At 34.5% G+C, this 20,910-nt stretch overlaps 1 protein-coding gene and 1 long non-coding RNA gene across 2 annotated transcripts; both read right to left on the bottom strand.

Annotated features, from left to right (window-relative positions):
- Positions 1 to 1,823: 1,823 nt before the first annotated feature.
- LOC127739016 (uncharacterized) lies at positions 1,824 to 8,191 on the bottom strand. The gene is made up of 2 exons (XR_008000242.1): positions 8,048 to 8,191; positions 1,824 to 2,834 (listed from the first exon to the last, which is right to left on the bottom strand). It is a non-coding gene; the product is annotated as an uncharacterized LOC127739016 (long non-coding RNA).
- Positions 8,192 to 12,301: 4,110 nt separating this feature from the next.
- LOC127737029 (protein amnionless-like) lies at positions 12,302 to 20,910 on the bottom strand. Its single transcript, XM_052247574.1, has 11 exons — positions 20,756 to 20,910; positions 20,124 to 20,226; positions 19,500 to 19,717; positions 18,944 to 19,099; positions 18,205 to 18,301; positions 17,529 to 17,747; positions 15,580 to 15,675; positions 14,910 to 15,015; positions 14,049 to 14,232; positions 13,296 to 13,406; positions 12,302 to 12,442 (listed from the first exon to the last, which is right to left on the bottom strand). Exons 1-11 carry the CDS (start codon positions 20,783 to 20,785, stop codon positions 12,365 to 12,367), a joined length of 1,398 nt encoding a protein of 465 aa, XP_052103534.1. The 5' UTR covers positions 20,786 to 20,910; the 3' UTR covers positions 12,302 to 12,364.

Below are 20,910 nucleotides of genomic sequence, written 5' to 3'. Positions count from 1 at the left end.
TGAAAATGTGTCTATAATTTAAAAGTTTGAAAATATCTCGAAGCTCCATACTATAGTTTAAATAAAAACACGTATTTAAGTTGCATAAAATCATAAATTATGCATCTTCATTGAACTTTGAAAGCCCTTAGAAACAGATATAAACAATTCAAATATACCTATTTGGACTTTTTTACCTTCTCTTACAAAGAGTTCCATTTCTTATGTTCAATTTCATAAAAAAAAATGTTTTGCTACAACGGGGCGAGTCAACTAGAACACCCAAGGGTAGTGTAAAATTACATGTTCTCCGCATTGATAGTTTTTTTCTCACAGGGCGCGTATAACTGGTTGCATTTATAAAACATGATGCAGGTCATCTGTTCAGAAACTGTTATCCTGTGAAGGGGGAAAAGCCATCTAAAGATCCATTAGCTTAACAACAATGCGCATTAATATGAATGTGTGTCGTTGGGTTGCTGTCGTACAGGCATTCACAAAACAATTTATTTCATATTACAAGAAAAAGCAAACGTTGAAACTTGACCTGCCCTTTTCGCCACGTCAATTGTTTCCCCCTAACAAAAAAATCGAACACTTTAAGTTACATTTATATAAGAAAAGTAGGTTATGATTGCCAATGGGAAAACTATCCAACAGAAGCCAAATGACTAAAACAAAAATAGATCACCGGATTTAATCAATAATAGGTCACCGTACAACCTTTAACTATAAAAAAAGACCCATACAGGACAGTCCCGAGATGACAAAATATGATACAATTTAAACGAAAAAAACCAACGACCTGATCTATGACAAATTAATTCAGAGACGGATTTAGGGGTGGGGCAGGGTGCCCCCCCCCCTTTTTGTGGGAAAAATTTGGTTGATTATATAGGGAATCACTGAAGCATGACTGGAGCGGGCCCCCTCGTATGCAGTCAGTGGGCCCCCCTTCTTGATTCGCCACTGGAATTCACGGAAAACGGATATAGTAGACACCAACCAAAGATAACACTAAATAACAGACTCCTGACTTGTGACAGGCACATACAGAATGTAGCGGGTTAATATGTTTGTAAGCGCTCCACCATTCCCTAGCATAGGAACAATTGCGTTACAGCACAACATAAAAACAAATGTAGAAATCAGTCAGAAATGGCTTGACCCACTAGATCAACACGAAGCACAAGAAACGACTAACATGGAGACAAAAGACACAAAGCACCGATATATATATCTCGTAGTTACTGAACCCTAGTGCCATAACAACTAATAAATAAATAATTTCTCAATTTAAATCTATTCAGACGGAAATAAGTGAAATAAAACATTAGCATTTTGCCCAAATCGTGACGTCATATATATTGCCTTATTGGCATTGTTATATCATTGTAAATTTGCATGAAAGACAGAGGGATCGGTCTTTAAATTATCTGTTTTAAACACTGTTATTTGAAATCTAACTTTAAACGCATGTTGTCTTTCCTTGAGCTTCCAAGTTCATTATGAACATATCCGCCTCTGCCAGATTTTCTCTTAATACCATTAATGGTTTACAAGATAATAGACAATACTTGCATTTTATTCCTTTGCTCTATTTTTAGCCTTGGCGGCTATGTTGGTTGGCAGGCGGGGTAATCGAACACATTTTATTAATTTAATACACAAAACATGATGGTTCAATTTGGCCGAGTAGTTTCAGAGAAGATTTTTGTAAAAGTTAACAACAACGGACGACCGCGTATTAAGAAAAGCTGGCCCTATGGGCTGGGTGAGGTAAAAGAATGTTTTTACTTTGAAAGAAAGAAATGATAATTTTGATTTGGTTTATAAACACTATGCACAGAAAGAGATTTATTAATAAATAAAACGCATCGCTCTTTTCAGATTTTATAAACGAAAGCTGTATCATACAATGTATCACTACTATCATCGCAGATTTTACTCGACACTATCATGATTCCTGTTTCTCTGTTGATGTTTATTCCCCAAGGACTTTTGATTCCATCAGACTCGGACAGTATTGTCTTACTGGTTTGACCATCTGATGATACTACCACGATCCTGTTATTTTTTCTAGAGGCGATATAAACAAAGCCATTCTTGTCTAATGTAAGTCCTTGTATGCTGTTAACGTTGCTTAAGTCATGTGGCAGAAATGTCCAAAGAGGATCGCCATTGATTTCGTAACACTCTACATTGTTTTCAAAGGTGATATAGACATTTCCTTTGTATAATGAAATACAATCTCCGACCACTTCTAAATAAGATTGAGACATATCATCCAGATTCACTATTGAAGATTCCCTGACACTGCATATGATCAATTTTTGACCATCACTTGCTACTCCTTTACAATAATGAGAAAGTTCAATTGTTTGAATAATTTCATTCTTTTCTATATCCACCAATACTGTCTTGTATGCTGCACCTAATGTGACAGCCACTGTATTATTTCTAATAAAGCAAACATCACCTGGATAATTTGTAAATGTGACTACTTCTCTGATAAATATGCCGTCATTACCGAACAGCAGTAGTTGTTTGTCGTTGAAATCAGATAATATAAATCTACCATCAGGTAATGCCAGACAGGCCTGTATATTTAAAGTTTTCATGTCGTCTGGCATTGTCAGTCGTCTCAACAAGGATGGCTTAATTTGTTCAATTCCAGGTATATTTTGAATCAACTGTTGCGCTTGATCTGTTCTTCCGGTCATATTGGATTATGGTTCGTGCACAGTCTTGATTTTCTGTGAGATTTTTCAGTCTCCTTAAAAAAAACTATCTCACATTCTGTGCATGGAGATTTTATCATCGCGACCAACGTGTTTTACCGATGAGGCCATATTCTGAAATGTATAATGTTTTATTTCTTCTCTCAAAGCAATTTTTAGAAAAAAATAAATAGTTTGCCTCTAAATATTACCGTATATTAAAAACAAATGCTTTGTGTCTTTCAAATAAGTTAATTTTGCTTGAGCATGACATAGTCCGATTGTTTTTCAGCATTTAGTAAAAGATCTTCACTGAAATCCTTGAACTAATTAAAACTGACTTATATCTCGGTTTTGTACCGTTGGTAGTTGTTTCAATGCCGTAGACCTAATGTCTTAGTCTAGGATATCTTTATGGATCATTTCTTATGACTTAAAGATGTAGTCTCTATCTTTAAGTCACAAGGAATGATCCATAAAGGAATCCTAGATTGTTTGTTTGGATAACATGATTTTTGAGTGAATTTGAAATTGGGGGGAAGGGGCATATTTTTTTTCTCTCTCGGGAAAAAGAACTTTTCCAATTTTGATATATTTTTTTTTAATTAGACACAAGACGAAGACTTTTTTTTAATTCAACAGTGTTATTGTTTTTACTGGTTTCCCGTATAAACAAACTGTTAATTTTCATTACCCTTCGGAAACTTTACAAAAAAATAGAATCAAAGGGTTCATTTACTATTTTTTTTTTCGAATGTTTTTCTTTGTGTGTTTGTAAATCCATCGATCATAATGAAAACTAAAGGCTTTAAAAAACCTGTATCGCTCACCTGTATCTTCAACAATGGCCACTTTTTAGTAAAACAATATAATTAAAATATAGAACTCGGACTCGTATGTAGTATAACGAAATCCGAGTTCTATATTTTAATTAGATTGTTAGTAAAAATCATTATTAAAGAGTTATAAATCTATTAAGAGTAAAATGACAATTTCCGTCATGTTCATGTATTTGAAGATCTTATCCTGCTGATAATTTTTTTTCTTTTTTATTTAACTTCTATAATCAATTATCAGTAAAGGGCAATAAGTCTAAACACGAGTCGACTGAAAATTTCGTCCATTATGGCTTATTTGTGGATCTTGTCTCGCTGATCACTTGTGCTTTTTACAGTTTCTATCTATCTATTACAGTTTTCAAGATAATAGGAACAAATGTGAAAAAAACGTCAATAAAGGGCAATTACTTTAATTAGGAGTCGACTAAAAATTTCGGTCGTGTTGACTAATTAGTTTTATAACCTGTCCTAATAGTTATCAAAGGTACCAGGATTATAATTTAATACGCCAGACGCGCGTTTCGTCTACATAAGACTCATCAGTGACGCTCAGATCAAAATAGTTATAAAGCCAAACAAGTAAAAAGTTGAAGAGCATTGAGGACGCAAAAATTCCAGAAAGTTGTGCCAAATACGGCTAAGGTAATCTATGCCTTGGATAAAAAGTCCTTAGTTTTTCGAAAAAATCAAAGTTTTGTAAACAGGAAATTTAAAAAAAAAATGACAATATAATTGATATTCATGTCAACACCGAAGTGCTGACTACTGGGCTGGTGATACCCTCGGGGACGAAACGTCCACCAGAAGTGGCATCGACCCAGTGGTGTAAATAGTTATCAAAGGTACCAGGATTATAATTTAATACGCCAGACACGCGTTTCGTCTACTTAGACTCATCAGTGACGCTCAGATCAAAATAGTTATAAAGCCAAACAAGTCAAAAGTTGAAGAGCATTGAGGACCCAAAATTCCCAAAAGTTGTGCCAAATACGGCTAAGGTAATATATGCCTTGGATAAGAAAATCCTTAGTTTTTCGAAAAAATCAAAGTTTTGTAAACAGGAAATTTAGAAAAAAAATTACCATATAATTGATATTCATGTCAACCTAAGTCAGGAACCTGTTGTTCAGTGGTTGTCGTTTGTTGATACGGTTCATAAGTGTTTCTCGTTTCTCAATTTTTATATAGATGAGTCCGTTGGTTTTCCTGTTTGAATGGTTTTACACTAGTCATTTTCAGGGCCCTTTATAGCTTGCTGTTCGGTGTGAGCCAAGGCTCCGTGTTGAAGGCCGTACTTTGACCTATAATGGTTTACTTTTTACAAATTGTGACTAGGATGGAGAGTTGTCTCATTGGCACTCATACCACATTTTCTTATATCTAATTAGTAGATCTTATCTTTCTGATCATTTTTGCTATTTGAAAAAAATTGAAAACAACACGTTTAATAATTTCATGCGTCCGAAGCGCTTTTCTGGATTTACCTTCATGAGGAATGCTCAAAGCCAAACATTTGAAATCCGAGGGATGTATAAGTACCGAAACAGTTGAAGAGCTATATGACAAAAATACCTAAAACAAATAGCCAAATTCATCTAAGGTCAACTTTGCCTGAGGGAGTTGAAACCTTAGTTTCTTTATAATTTCAAAATTTAACAACGGACAATTTTAGAAAGGTTTGTTATAAATCATGTCAGTACCGAAGTACTGACTACTGAGCTGATGATACCCTCGGGGACTGATAGTCCACCAGCAGAGGTATCGACCCAGTGATGTAAAAAATTGAAAATAACAAGTTTAATAATTTCATGCGTCCGAAGCGCTTTTCTGGATATACCTTCATCAGGAACGCTCAAAGCCAAACATTTGAAATCCGAGGGATGTATAAGTACCGAAGTTTCTATCTATCTAATATAGTTCTTAAGATATTTAATAGGCAAAAACGCAAAAATAAAATGATAAAAATCGTTATTATAGGACTCCTGCCGGCCCATTATAACAAAAAATATCTCCAAGGTAAATTATAAAAAAGGGAACTCCATAATAATTGACAAAATGAAACGTTAGTTTTATCGACCAACGGAATGAATGGAAAACGTCATATTCCTGACTTCGTACAGACATTTTCTGAAGGAAATGGTGGCTTAAACCTGGTGTTATAGGTAGCTAAACCTCCCACTTGTATGACAGTTGTTCATAGTTCCGTTATATTGATAAAATTGGATAAGCAACCAAAACAGACATATATAATATGTCAACAACTGGTCATTTCCTGACACACTTTCGCAAACTTTAAAGTTGAAAAAGGGTATTTAAATTGTAAATGAATGAAATATAGCCACTGGACACTAACCGAACAATCGATAAATCAGCAATGAATTTGAGATAATTCATCTGAAAATGAACGTGTTCTATATGTATATTTGACTGACTAATGTTAACGTATTGTTTTTTTTTTTTTTTTTTTTTTTTTTTGTGGGGGGGGGGGGGGGGGGGATAAACATTTATTTTCAAAGAAAACTCCAGTTTCACACATTACATTTGTCAAGTTGCATTTCGGATATCATATAAATTAACTTTAGTCAGTCAAATATACATACAGAACACGTTCATTTTCAGATGAATTATCTCAAATTCATTGCTGATTTATCGATTGTTCGGTTAGTGTCCAGTGGCTATATTTCATTCATTTTCAGGCGAGAACAAATTAACAATAAATCCAAAAGATAGGTCCTGCAAAAGTGGGTCGACCTGGATGATATGCGGGAAATTTGGAATGCCACTAAAAATAGAGGGTATATTGGACAGAATATACCAACTAACGTAACGAGCCCTTCCAAGAGTTGTTGCACGTACAGTGAGTGTATGAAAATATTGATAGCAAAATCAACATTTGATTGGTTGACTCGGAGTGTCCCATGTGACTCATATTCCCCCTCCCCCTCTGAACATCGGGATTTCCTCGTGCGACGTTACGGGCTAATGCTGTGAACTTTTTTTTAGACAGCGATAGTATAGTCATTATAGTGTTTATCTAAGGATTGACTGTAATATTTTTTCTCTCTATGAAGAAATAACATAAAAAATGTGGTACACACTGAATATCCCGTGTGCACCACATTTTTTATGTTATTTCGAACAGACAGAAAAAGTGTTACAGTCAATCCTTATACATGTAATCAAATGACAAAATTATGTCAGGCTATGAGCTGATAGACCAAAAACTTTCAGCCAATCAGAAGACATGTTACATCCAAAATTAAATTGTTATTTAAGACGGTAAAATAAAATAGAAAAAAACAACAGCATCAACTTTTGATCGGTACTGTTTATCAATGTTTATTTCGTGTTTACGTTATAATAACAAGTGGCTCTTAGGAAAATTCTGTTGTAGGGTTAACAAAGTGGAAAATACGCCGTTAAAAGGTTTGTAACTTTTAAATTATTAACTTTTTGATATTCAGGCTTCCTCCTTAATTGTTACAATATTTGGGGAATTGATATCTAATGGCAGAGCTTTTATTGTTACTGTTTGATTTATTCACAATCTTTAAAAATTTCGTGACGATTAAGAACTTGACATATTGTGTAGACACCTATTTATTGTTTAAAACTATATGTGGTCTCTAAATTTGCTTATGTTATTTTTGTCGTTTGATTGCTGTCTTATTGACATATAACCAACAAATCCTACAGTTTAAGTTCCGCTTGATGTGCTTTTGAAAGTTTTGTGACAAATCATAACTGAAAGGACTCAATAACCCTGGATATTGAGTATATTAGATTAATTGCTTTTATTTCCCTCAAGAATATGCTTTGATTAAGATGAATCGAGGAGAGATGTACCTAAATTCATAGTACACAGTTTTCAATTTTTAACCCCCCCTATTTTTCAACCAGATCAATTTTGAAGACATGTCGAATCTAAACGAAGTCTGATTGATCTGCAACATATATGTTTTCCTGTTATGGCACATACTTGAATATGAACTTCATTAAATTCGATCCCAAAATAGTCACTAAAAAGGAATAAATACTTTTAAAGAAACATCGAATTAAGATTTACATTTTACCTATGTCAAAAAATGTTCCAAGTAAAGATTTAGCATGTTTTAGCATTAAATCGTCAAATATAAATTTAGACTCGTTTCACTCGGCGGTATTTCTTCTATTTTATTGAATTACGCCCCTTTTGAAAAATCCTGGATCCGCTTCTAAAGGTTCTTTTGAACTCTGCAATATACATGACACATCTGAGGTAGTTATTGCACACCTTATCTGTGCATTATGCAGATTATAGCAAGGTAAAAACACAGAGATTTTTGCCTATCTCATGTGTTAAGGACTGTTTCTAGAGTATTATCTCAGTGGTCAAGGTTGTCATGCCAGAGAATGGTCTGTGCTCAGTCTGGTGGTTAGGCGGTAACACCTGATTATACATTCTAATTTTGGAATAAAAAATTCATTGCCTCGGACAATTGAATTATTTTAACAATGTTACATTCTTACCATGTACATTTCAACAGAAAGGAATTCCCACAGGGAAGTAAAATGTCTTATATCAGGTGTACATACGTAAAGAATTATTGATTCAAATTTAAATACTTGTCTGAACAATGAAGAAGAACATTGACGAAGCGTCACTTTTTGTGTATCTTTTAATTACACAGATTTGATATGCCTTGTGGCTTGATTTAAATGTATATGAACTTGAACTTAAAGACACAAATCTTTGAAGAATCGTATACTTTTGTATTGAAACAAATTAGATGTAACTTTTCTTTAAAATCAACAAATACTTTTTCGTCACGTTTATTGGAAAATACGAACAGATTATCATGACAATTGAACAGATTCAATTGGTTGCTAAATATTTTTTTTGGTTTTTATCTACGTATAAGATTTGGATCAATGATTAATTGTTGGTGTTTAACGCCACGTTCAGCACACTTGACTTTATCATTGAGGCTAGGTTTTTTGTTATTGGTGGAGGAAGCCGAAATACCACCGACCTTCGGCAGGAAAAATGGCAATCCTTGTCAATTAAGATTGGAATTGATGCACCTGTCACGACAGGGTTTGAACTAACAACCCGAACTCGGCCATCGGGGCCAGTGCATGTAGGAAGTCTGATGTGAAATAACTTATGAGTTTTAGATTCAGCTGTCATTGATTTCTGTAGATTTTTGTGACTATCTTTCACCAACTTTTAGTTAGATTTTCCCTGCTTAGTTTATTCAAAGGTGGTGGGAACGGGTGGCAATATAGGAGCTTCAGTAGGGTACTCCTCCTCCTTAGGACACAAGGTCACTTTAAATTATTACCTCAGGTCACCAGGTCACGTTTAAGCAAATTTTACAGATTTATGTTGAAGAATTTACCTGTGTTATAGGTCACAAGTCCTTTAAAATGAAGCGTCAGGTCGCAAGCTCATCTGCCAAACCCCTAAAGGTCGTAAGTCGTAGGTCGGATGTAACTATGTTGGAGCCACATATAGCAAGACCACACTCTCGAAAATTTAGACAGCGAAAAAATATGTCAAAATCTCTAAAGGAATTAAATGAGACCACGTCTAGTGAGTGAGGTGGAAGCGTTTGCTACGTGTTGAACGCAACAATGTGACTTTCAGATGAACAACAACACTAAATCCTTGTTTTCGTATGGATTTGGTCGTGTTAAGTGCGTGTTGGGATTATCTGTCATGAACAATTACACCACGAAAGTCGAAAGTCGTACATGCATGTGTCGTTAGTAAAAGACATTTGAAGTATTTATTCGGAATATAATATCAAAATACCTGTCGGGAATTAAGACTGAAATAAGCTTTACCTCTCTCGGTCTTGTTCTCTTTTTGGTGTTTGGCTCTGAATATTTCACTGAAGGTTCAGACTTTCAATTTTTCGATTTCGTGCGCTCTTAAAAGCGACAAAGAATATGGAAACACGTCATCTTTATCGGCTTGTTTACTTAATTGTTTTGGTCTTACGGAAAACTTGAACTGTAGTCAACCTTTTCAACTAAATTGGTTATAATCCATTTCAAGCCAAGCTTATTTTCAAGTAAGAATAACAATTTGTATACAGTTTGCCAAACTGATGTCCTGCAAAAGCCGCGAATTTCACTTCTACAATGACGTCACGTCATTCCGCGAAATTATTTTCAGACTCAATCAACAAATGGAGTCTGATGTGAAGAATGGACGGATTACTAAGTACCTAACTATATGTCTTTTGTCAGCAGCAGTTGTCGGAGTGACGATTTACATCTATTGCTGGTCTCGAAGACGGGAGTCCGACGAAACAGACGATAAGGTAATTGTCATATGAGTTTTTTTTCGCTGCTTCTACCTTATAAACAATGACAACTTCTTTTTCTTAGGTGTTCAGTTATCCATCAGATTATGATTACTAACTGCTGTAACATGATGAGATTAAACATGTTATATCTTAAAAATATTTTTTTTTTGTTAGTTCAGTTTGGTTCTTCGATTCTTTTAAAAAAAGGCACATGACCAATTCCGAAACACTGCATGGATTAGTCCAATCAAATATAACTTTTTCACAGCGTTATGTAGTTTTGCATCCTGCTTTTGGTTATGGCATCTAATATTCAAAAGAAAGGACTAAAAAGACGTCAATTAAAATGTCGGCTTCAATTGCAATCCACTTCTTCCGATACCTAACCATAACCCTAACCTAGAACCTTTCCTAATCTAACCATAACCATAAATGAACAATAACCCTAAAGTATGTGACCCCCTAAAGTAAAAGAAGGCCCTTTTTGGTTTGTTTTTCTATTTTGCATTCCTTCTATTTTGCATTCCTATGATAAGATTTAGTTATTATCTTCTATCTATCTTTGTATTTCCTCACTCAGTCTCAACTTTGACTAGTACGTGCCGTTGCATGCTACATGTACTAGGCTTATGTACAATTTAAAAGAAATAAATTTTTCAGTAATATTACGTTACATTGGTGAACAGAAAAAAACATAAATTACAGTGATTTATTTAATTTAAAAAAAAAAATTTTGATGGATTGTTTTTTTTCTTGGTAAACTATTTACATGTTGTGCGGTGTTTAAAATATTTGTGAAAAAGCAGATATATAAATCTGCTCTTTGAAGCCGTCAACTTTTGTACAAAGGGTTACTGATGTTGGAAGTAGATTCCATTGTACTATTGTGTGCGGATAAAATAAGAATTTTAAGAATCTTTAGTGGTTTGAATTTGTTTAGTCTAATAACTAGATGAGAACTTTAAGAAATCGTCGCCGTTTCTCTCCCGGTTTTATAACGGGTTCATTTCTATATTATTTGTGTACATGTTCACTGCTGCAATAAATATGGTTAAATAGAGTTTTTAGGTTAAGTGAATTAGACAGCAACACATTACCAAATGACATCTTTGATTCATCTTCAGGACAGCGTACAGTACGTCCACAACAAAAGAAAATGAAGCCCATTGAAATAGTCACGAGTCGAAAACAGTTGTGAATGAATTTAAGAGATCAAATTCATATTTTCATCTTTCTTAATTTTAATGTATAACAACGAAATCCTTAAAGGCGGTTTTCTTATCTCAAAAGAGTGTAAAAAAACGTTTTTAATACGCGCTTATTCACAAACCTTACCAAAAGAGCATGTTTAGATCTACATAAACTGTTCTGAAGTCGCCTATTTTGAAATCATATTTTTTTTCATCATAAATGTGCTATGCAATTACAAAGTCGGACCCCACACTATACATCATGCCACTTGCTTTATATAGGCAGTGATACAGTTTGTCACACGTACCGGTTGGAGTCGTGTCTCTTTTAAAACTATTCTAAAATTGTAAGCAAACTACGTAATTGGAAATGGACGATATGGATAATGAATAATAAACAAGTATGATACAAATTTGAAAAGATTTAGTTTCGATGCACATTTGACTTCTTGTAAGTGATCATTCAAATCTATATATAGTTTTATATATATTAAAAAAAAATCTATTTTTAAATAGGTTGACAGCTGTAGCGTCAGTGATCAAAGTATTTCTGAATCATCGGAATATGACATTTCGTCTATAACAGAGAGTTTATGTGACGATGAAGACATTTGTACTGTCGTCCCTGAATTTCAATGTGCCGGGAAAGAAGAAAAAGAATCAACAGAGTCGGACCCTTACATTTCGGCTTCATCAGTCCTATCGAGTTCAACCAGCTCTACTGAAACTTTCTCGTCAGAGATATCACTGACAGAATCAACATCATCTACAATAGACACAGAATACAGCAATAAAAGAACAATATGTGGGGTAGAACTTGAAGACGATATCAACTCAAATCATGCAACACCACAGACATTCGAAGCTCAACTGAACTCGCCTATTATAGTTCCCCATGCTGGAACTAGATTTTCGTCCTCATTGTTCAACACAGATCATCACAACTTGGAAAGTAAGGTCGTAGCAAAAACCGTCTCTGAATATTCGGACTCCCTAACGACGATTCAGCGGAACATGGATCAGTACAGGATGATAATTAAACCAAATAGCCCATCTACTGTTCAATATATTATGTAAACATAGAACTATATATGAAAACTTTGACAATCATGTAATACAATTGTTACCACATAAAATAAGTATTCAATGAATTATACCTCAAGCGAATTTATGTTTTATTTACAATGGCAACCACGCTAACATGTCGTGGGTAAATAAAGCAAATACACTTTGTGCGTGTAAAACTAAAAATTTCAGATATTCTCTATAAATCATTGTCAAGAATTTCATTTATTGTCTCTTTAAGATATAAAGGACAGTTATGAGTGTTCAATATATTTTTAGTCTTCCGGTAATCCCGATTTTTCTTTGCTTGTTTCTTCGATTTCAACAGTCGCAGCATCGCTGAATAGTGATTCCTGAAATAATTCATACTATTTCAATATCGATTATCGTAAATAAGACAGCAATCCAACAATTAACAGAGCAAAAATAATCCGTGCATCTTGAGGTTAAAATAAGATCCCAAAAATGAACAGAAATAAAATTACTTAATGTGACGAGTCTTGATATCTAAATCTAATAGAGATGACATAATTATTGAAATCGATATTCAATTAACAAAAACGGACAATCTTAAAATCCGCCGACAAGGTTAATCATATCAAATGAGCTAACAGTTTATCGAATGACAATTATCTATCTTTCGATGTGTTGTTGTCCAACACTTGCGTGTAACATAAAGTCGTGTTGGATTATGATTTGTTTCGTTTCGTTTTGTTTTGTACTCAAATTGGTGGCAACTAAGTAGATCCCCTCCTTTTTCAAATCGCTTGTCCTTCTTCTTTTTAAAAATCTGTAAATACACCATATACGGAGCCATTGCATGCAAAGATTGGTACAATAATTTTACCCGAACGTTATGGAATATACAGATGACGACGGATAAGTTCTAATTGTCGTAACCACAATCACGCCCTCTTTTCCTCGAATGTAACCTACCGAATTAGACTTACCATGGGTTTGTACTTACATGAGTAACACGACGGGTGCCACATGTTCAGCCTACTCTTCCGGAGCACCTGAGATCAACCCGGTTGTTTGGTGGTGTTCGTGTTGCTCAGTCTTTGATTTTCTTTATTGTGTTTTGTATACTGTTGTTTGTCTTTTGATGTCTTTTGATCGTTTTTGTTTTTTGTGCCATAAAATTGTCAGTTTATGTTTGACTAACGAGTTTGAATGTCCCTTTGGTATTTTTCGTCTCTCTTTTACCTGAACGTATGTATCGTAAAGAGGATTATCAAACCCGGATGTGTCAAATGTAGGTTGCTCTTCACTTTCCAATGGAGGTGGCATCAGTTCCAAATCCATTGGCTTATCTCCCTGAAATGCATATAAAAACTATTTTGTACATGTTAAGATCACAGTATTTACTTTCTCCCTCGAGTTTCCGGGACGACATTTTATTAAAATAAAGAAAAGAGTCATTCAAAGGTAGGCGGATGTCTATGAATAAGATGAGCAGAAATATCTATGTAGTACTAGTGGTATAATTCGACTTTTCAGAATCAAAAGGACTATGGGTAATCTCATTGTTCGTACACCAAAATGAAAATAACTCAACGTCATTGGTTGAATTCAATTGTTCAGGACATTTCAACCAATCACAACGTTTTGGTGTACGCTTTTGAAAATATTACCCAGAATGCATTAGATTCTGAACCGATGAATTGGAAACCCACAAATTTACTCGGATAAAAAAATCAAAATTACAGATGAACAATTTCATGTCCTGCAGAAAAACCTGTGCAAATTTGGTAGAATTTTGTTAAGCTTTTTATGAGTTGCGGATTAAGTGTGAGATAACGATGATGCATGCGACGACGCATGACGACATAAGTGATTCCTTTGTGTTGCCCGATCTGGATATTAACAAATCAAAACCATATTTCTAAAAATCAACAAAGTCAATATATCACATTAGCATTAGTAAATTTCCTAAGATCAACAAATCGAAATACTTACGCCGAGAGGAGAATTTCCGAATATTGGATTTTCAAAGCCTTGATGAGATGGTCCGACATTTTCCACTTGCTCAGATCTAAACGAAAATCGTAAGAATGGGGGTACCTCAACGTGTGGTCTCTTTACTTTCGGTCGTCGGAAAGAAATTCTGTCAAATACTTTGAATCTAGAAATTTCTGGAATACTACAACATAACATACATGTTATTATATGATAATATATCAAGTGTAATTAATACATCTGTTACATATGTAAGTATGCGTGTGTTTGTGTCTGTGGGTGTTTGTCACAGTGTTGGAGAAGGGATTTGAAAGTATCTAAATTGAAAAACAAAACAAAGATTTACAGGGCTAAAATTAGAAAAAAGAACTTTTTCACAAAATCTCTCAAAAATAAGTTACAAAAATATGTTTGGTCGTTTACAAAAGAAACAGCAGACAAATTTGTTTTCAGTAAGAGTTGGTGCCTACATTCGACCTGTAGCTTAAATTTGGGGATGATGTCGGTAAACTTTTTTGAACGCTAAAGCCACAAAATTTTAAGATACAAGTAAGGATACAAATTTCAAGATTTTTTTACTGACATATATTTTTCCCTGAAGCATATTTATCAGAGCTTCATAATTAAATCAATTTGGCTTATGAATTTTTTTTAAGGGTTGTCAAAAAACACAAAATTACCATAATATCAATTTTGAGCCCTTTGTTTCTCGAAAATAAGCACGGCTACCCTTTGTTTTATTCTACTTTATTTTTTAGAACCGTTCATCATTTCTAGCTCAAAATCGCAAAAAATTACACTACATATAAAAAAAAGTATTGACCCCCCTTTTAAATAGGGGCCTTTGTGGCCACGTAGTACCTTCTCCTTCTGTGCAGAAAGAAAAGCCCGGCAAATACAATACCAATAAAAGCCAATATACCAATCACTATACCAGCAGTTTCTCCTCCATTTCCTCCGCTGCCACCTAAAAATGCACAAAAACGGTATTTATTATTAAACTCAAAAAGAGCTGTGACAACATCGTACAAGAATTTGAAGTAAGTATTTTAAAATACTTATAAGCACCCATCAACGTGCGTACAAACATTGAGCCTCGTGTTTCATTACGCTACTGCTAGAATTTAATGTTACTGCGGAACCGTAATTTTAATGGTACTTGTGATGTTTTCTGATATAGCTATTGTCCGTACATATTGGAATTCCACAAAGAACCAAAGAGATTTGGTTCTGCAGTTAGGTCTGAAGCAGAGTTAGATAAATACCAAAAAGACCTCTAGATTACCACATAAAAACCTTCCAACCCAGTACCCTACACAATTTTTGAAATGAACGTTAAAAGCGTAAAAAAAACATGAAAGAGTTCTGGGTTATACGAGGATGCTATAATCCATGCATTCATTTCAAGACCTCTCTTTTTATGAAACTATAATATTGTGCACTTTAGTAACACGAGGCGCGGCGTCTGGAGCTGTGCATGAAACGCAGCTCATTATTCCGATCTTCAAATGTACAGGTATTATGTGAGTACCTGTTCGTGCACCTGCACTAGGAGTATGAATTGCGGGTCCTGATTGCTCAATTGCTATTTTGCGAAGACTGTACTTAAATCCACCGGACAAAATATCTATAAAAACAAGAACATATCATTGTAAAACATATATTTAGAAGTGAAAATCGCACATAGGAGTTACATATACAATATATGAACATTGGAAAATATAAAATTTATTTATCCAGCTTTGAAAATAGAGAAAAGCGAGGCTCTTTTCTCCTGTTTTCGTTTACTCAATATATGAGTAATAGGAGATCGACTTTATTTGTATAAGCACAAATAAAGCAAAACATTATTTGTGTACCTGATATTTGTACAATAGTTGGCTGATTGCAGGATAAATATTGATTTCAACTTAAAGCTTTTTGTCAAGGGTACACATCTGAGATTTTTACATCAAACGAAACTGCCTCGACGGGCTTGTTGTAGTGTGCTCGGCTCGAGTGAGGTTGTTGGTTAAGATTCCCGACTGCGTCCTATAAAAGAATTTGTTTAATACTAGTGTTGGTATTTACTGCTTCTTCGCCAAGCACACAGGATTTAGGAGTAAGAGGAAGATCCGCTCGGAGCCAGAAGAATATACGTATCCGATTAGGGAAGTATTCTTCCATCGGATTTTATCTTGTGATAGATCACACTACAAATCCGAAATGAGTGTGCCAGTCTAGTACAAAGTAAGGTATATTTATATGTCATTTACATGTTATCGTCCTGAATATGCATATAATTACATTACATTTTGTACATATATGTTTGATCAGAACCCGTCATTTTGATTGGCTGACAACAATCACGAGGTACTCCAATGTCATATTTTATTTCAGTATAAAAGATACAACAGCTATGACTGCACGTGCTATCCGTGGCAATATTAAAAAAAATGCATAGGAAAACAAACGAAAAACTTCATATAATTCTTAATTTTATAGTTGCAGCATAATTTTGTAACTATAAGAATTGAATGCTCCTTTTTATAATTTTACAGGGTTGTGAAAGCGTTGATCATGCGCACGTTTTTAGTATGAAGAGCGCTTTATACAAAATGTGCTTCGGTCAACGTTTTTACAACCCAACAAAATTATGGTTTTGTCAAAGAACGTCTCGTCCTGTTTCTAAAAAAGTTCATTGGAAGATACCAAGACCTTGTCAACTTCACAAATAATACAGGATGGTCTTGAAGTATACATTCTAGGTACTGACGTTGTTTATCATCTTAATTACGTCTTAAAGTTCCTCCTTTTTTTTCGTCAATGTATATTTTTAACCTTTACTGTTTATCCATTTTTGATTATATACTTATGACGTGGACTTATACATCTCGCTATTGTGTTATTGTGCTATGGTCAATTTTGTCTTTCATTTTTGCTTATGTACTTTGTCTATATGCCATTTTGTGTTTCTTTGTTGAAACAGTTATTTGTTTTTATAGTGATTAAGATTATATTACAATGTTGACTGCTGTACCTCAATTTTTGACGTTTTTACCTGTTGTGTCTGTTTGTTTTGCTCACACATTGTTGTCAATATAATGGAATTCTATGCGACTGTTATACAAGTGAGAGGTATATCTAGCTATAAAACCAGGTTTGATACACCATTTTCTACATACGGAAATGCCTGTACCAAGTCAGGAATATGACAGTTGTTTGCCATTCGTTAGTTGTGTTTGAGCTTTTGGTTTCGCCATTTTATAAAGGACTTTCCGTTTTGAATTTCACTTGGAGTTCGGTATTATTGTTATTTTACTTTTTATAAAAAGAAGCATTCAATTCTTAAAAATTTCTAAGCAAAAATGTTCAAGAGGAAAACATGTTTCTTGATATAACCAAATTAAATTAGTTCTGGCGTCTAGTCTTTCAAAGATAAAAGAATTTGTATTTAAAAACAGTCCTGAATAAAAATATACGAAATGTTCAGCATCAAACCTTGATCAATATCTGCCTTCATCAGTGTTGCAACATGTATACTCTGTAGACCACCATGCTTGTCTGTCAGAGATATTTGTATTTTATCATTCGATGTCCGTGAAATGACAAATTTTACATCTTTAAAGTCCTCCTTTCCATCGAGTTGATTCCTCTGTAGACCGTTTCTTAACGTGTCAAACTTGAAACCAGTACCATATTCAGCCGTCAGTTTAGCGCCTGTTGTAAATGTTAAATTTTTATTACAAATGATTACACGATTTAAGCGTTCAGGCTAATTATCCAGTGGTTGTCAGTTTGCTGCCTCATGATCGTATAACCCACATGATCTTTAACTCCAATTTCTTTTCCTTTTTCCTTTAGCAGATAATGCACGTTCTTAACAAATCCCGAAAACCACAGGAACAGTGCTAATCTTTTCAAAGTCACATAAGAATTTAAACCTGAGCAAAAGCTCACAAACCACAGTGGCAGTTAATTCAAGATGGAACCTAGCACTTTCAACATGTGTCTATTCTTTTTATGTGTCTGTGTGTGTGTGTTTTATGGTTGTCTCATTGACTTATTTCATTCCTGTTAGTCTCATAGTTTTCACATTTTTTTATTTTTTAAGAAACGTTAACTTTCTGAGTAATAATCAAAGATTCCCAAATAAAAACAAGATCGACTAACTTACCACATATTTCACAGCATCCACCTGTAAGGATAATTGGATGTTTACAGGCTTGCTTTGCACAATAAGGTTTCTGTATACTGCATATTCTTTGTAAAATCTGTTGAAATAAGTAGACAAATGAAATCGTTTACTTGTGCGTAAACAGGCAAATTGCAGAGAGGTATGAGAAAGGTTTGTTTCCTGCTAACGACGCAAGTGGAGAGTATGATTATATTGTACAGACCACCAATCAGTTCATAAACTTGCTTTAAAAATTGGTACTACATGCCATATGGATAATTCGCCCAAATTTGGTTGAAATTAGTTCAGTAGTTTCAGAGATCTTTGAAAAGGGTTTACGACGAACGATGGACACTGGACGTCGGACACCTGAAGACGGACACAGGACAACTGACAACGGACGACAACGAACATCAAGTTATGGCTTAGTCTCCCATGGGTTTTTGTGCTAGGCGAGCAAGAAATCAGTACGACGACATGTACAATATACAAAATATAAAGCTTCCCTTGATTGAAAGGCAGTGTAGACAATACATTACGACAATAATTTGAAACATTTTTTTCCTTCTAACTGATCAGGGAATCCGATTTCTTTTTTTAGAAAAAAAAACATACCTCCACCCTCGGCCAAGTTAAATGGTCGTTCCTTTATACATTTCTGCAGGCAATATTTTAGACGAAACGTTTTTAGTAGACGTATAGGTTTTAAGTAATTTGTGAAAAAGGTTCATTTTCTTACCTCAGGTATGTCGTTTCCACAAGTACACCCTAGTGGGTTATTACACGGTCGTCTTGAAATTTTGATCTTTGATCTTTCTCCAGTGTGGGGCTTTGGAAACATCCGTGAACCCATATCAGTCTTTATGAACGAAGAGAAAGTGTTTGTACTTAAAGCCTAAAAGAAAGAAAAAATAAGATAGATGATTTATATAATAAGCAAATATTAAGCATGAGTATTTTTTTCCAATTTACCACACTAGCCTGTCTTAATTAATGACACCAAATCTCAACATGTCCTGGGAAAACCTGAAGCAAAGAAGCAGCACTTTTGTTTCTATTTTTCATCTGATTGATTTTATTGATTAGTTGTGTTTAACGCCACTGTCAGCACTCTTTGCTATATTATGGCAGTCATTTTTTTTTTGGCTAGCTAGTAACTCGAATACTGTCAGTCGTTATATTCCGCCGATCTCCGACTTATAATCTCCGATTGCTACATTGACATGTCGATAGGTTATAGACCGTTAGAGGGCGCAGAACTATTCGAATTAGCTAAATAGATACTTAGCTGTTACCTTTCCAGATATTTTCAGAGTGTTAACCACTATCTCCATCTCAGCTTCTACGTTTACAAAAAAAGAACTGTCTTTTGGGAAGATCACATTATCATACGAGCAAGGAACCATTTCCGATTCCAGGACCATATCCGTACAGTTTCCTGTCTCTGTAGTAGATGTACACCAGTTCTTGGGATCAAACCAGTCAGATGGATAAGTCTTGTTAAAATGGACCTCTGTAAAAGGTTTTTGTTTCACATTTTATCTATCAAATTTTAAACTTTGAGTATGAATAGAAAAAATAATTGGATATACGTCAATGACACAGCAACAAAACGACACAGATAACTGAACGACATCCATGATCCAGAGGTTATTCCACCGTTTTCAACAAGAGCCATATGTTAATATTCGTTTACATTTTTCATCGAAAATTTTTCTTATTTAGTCAAATCTACATAACAGTTCATTACCGTTATTCATTGAAATAAACTATTATACCAAGAAAGGTAATAAACTGTGTTTATAATAATGAAACAATGTTCGTATATTTTGCCCAGTATTGATATGTTTTCCATTGTCTAAAGCAAAGTAAAGATATGAATTTACTTATTGGCTGAAACCGATCTGAATGCCGCTTACCTTGTCCGTTACTGAGACAGCTTGGGTTGTTGTCAGGGACATCTGTAAATCCAAGAACGAAGTCGTTGTCCAGTATGAGAGTTATGTCAGTCGATGGTAATCTCTGTGAAAAACAGGCTTGTGACATGTAAAGTAATGTAGAATACACATCTAAATATCTATTTGATTAGGTCAAACTCTATTCCTCACGATTTTGTTCCATAAAGTAACGAGAAAAAAAAAATAATAATATTTAAAGCTGTGAAACCTAAGATGATTTGTTTTATGTATTTGCGTATGTTGTCATCAATTTGAGAAGAGATTGTATACATTTCTGTAGCGTTAAATAAAGACTTATCATATATAGTAGAAAACAGACACTTCATTGTGTTGATATTACTCCATGGCTTTGTTCTTTAATTCACCGTTGTGGCGTGATCGTCAGTCTGCATAGAATTCCGCTCAAACCGGTGCCTGTGGCTGTCTTAAACTTGCAGTGAGATGAGAGTTTTTACTCTGTGTTGAAGGTCTCATTGTGACTTTGAGATGAAGAACAGTGCGCTGTTCCTTTGCTTTTTATGTTTTTGTTGTGCATGTACTGATTTTGTGTCATGGATGGATACCCCATATCTTTCTTTTCTATAAAGTCTTACCAGTTCTTTTAGAGTTGTGTTCATCTGCATGTACACAGATGGACTGTCATCACTAAACACAGCTATGGTGTCGCCACAAGGGGGTTTCCCGGAATCCCAATTGTACGCATAATCAAAATTAGTATTTGGAATCCAGCGTTTGTAATTCCCTTCTG

This window comes from Mytilus californianus, unplaced genomic scaffold, assembly GCF_021869535.1.
Source record: "Mytilus californianus isolate M0D057914Y unplaced genomic scaffold, xbMytCali1.0.p SCAF_4, whole genome shotgun sequence".
Taxonomy (NCBI): domain Eukaryota; kingdom Metazoa; phylum Mollusca; class Bivalvia; order Mytilida; family Mytilidae; genus Mytilus; species Mytilus californianus.
Note: the sequence above shows the minus strand (reverse complement) of the source record. Positions and strands in the feature narration are given on the sequence as shown.

Excerpts from the sequence above, each read along its gene's own strand:
- LOC127737029 (XM_052247574.1), bottom strand. The coding sequence starts at position 20,785 with ATGCAGATGAACACAACTCTAAAAGAACTG. Across the intron at positions 18,302-18,943 it reads GTGGAAACGACATACCTGAG|ATTTTACAAAGAATATGCAG; the intron begins GTAAGAAAATGA and ends TTATTTCAACAG. Across the intron at positions 17,748-18,204 it reads TGGATGCTGTGAAATATGTG|GCGCTAAACTGACGGCTGAA; the intron begins GTAAGTTAGTCG and ends CATTTACAACAG.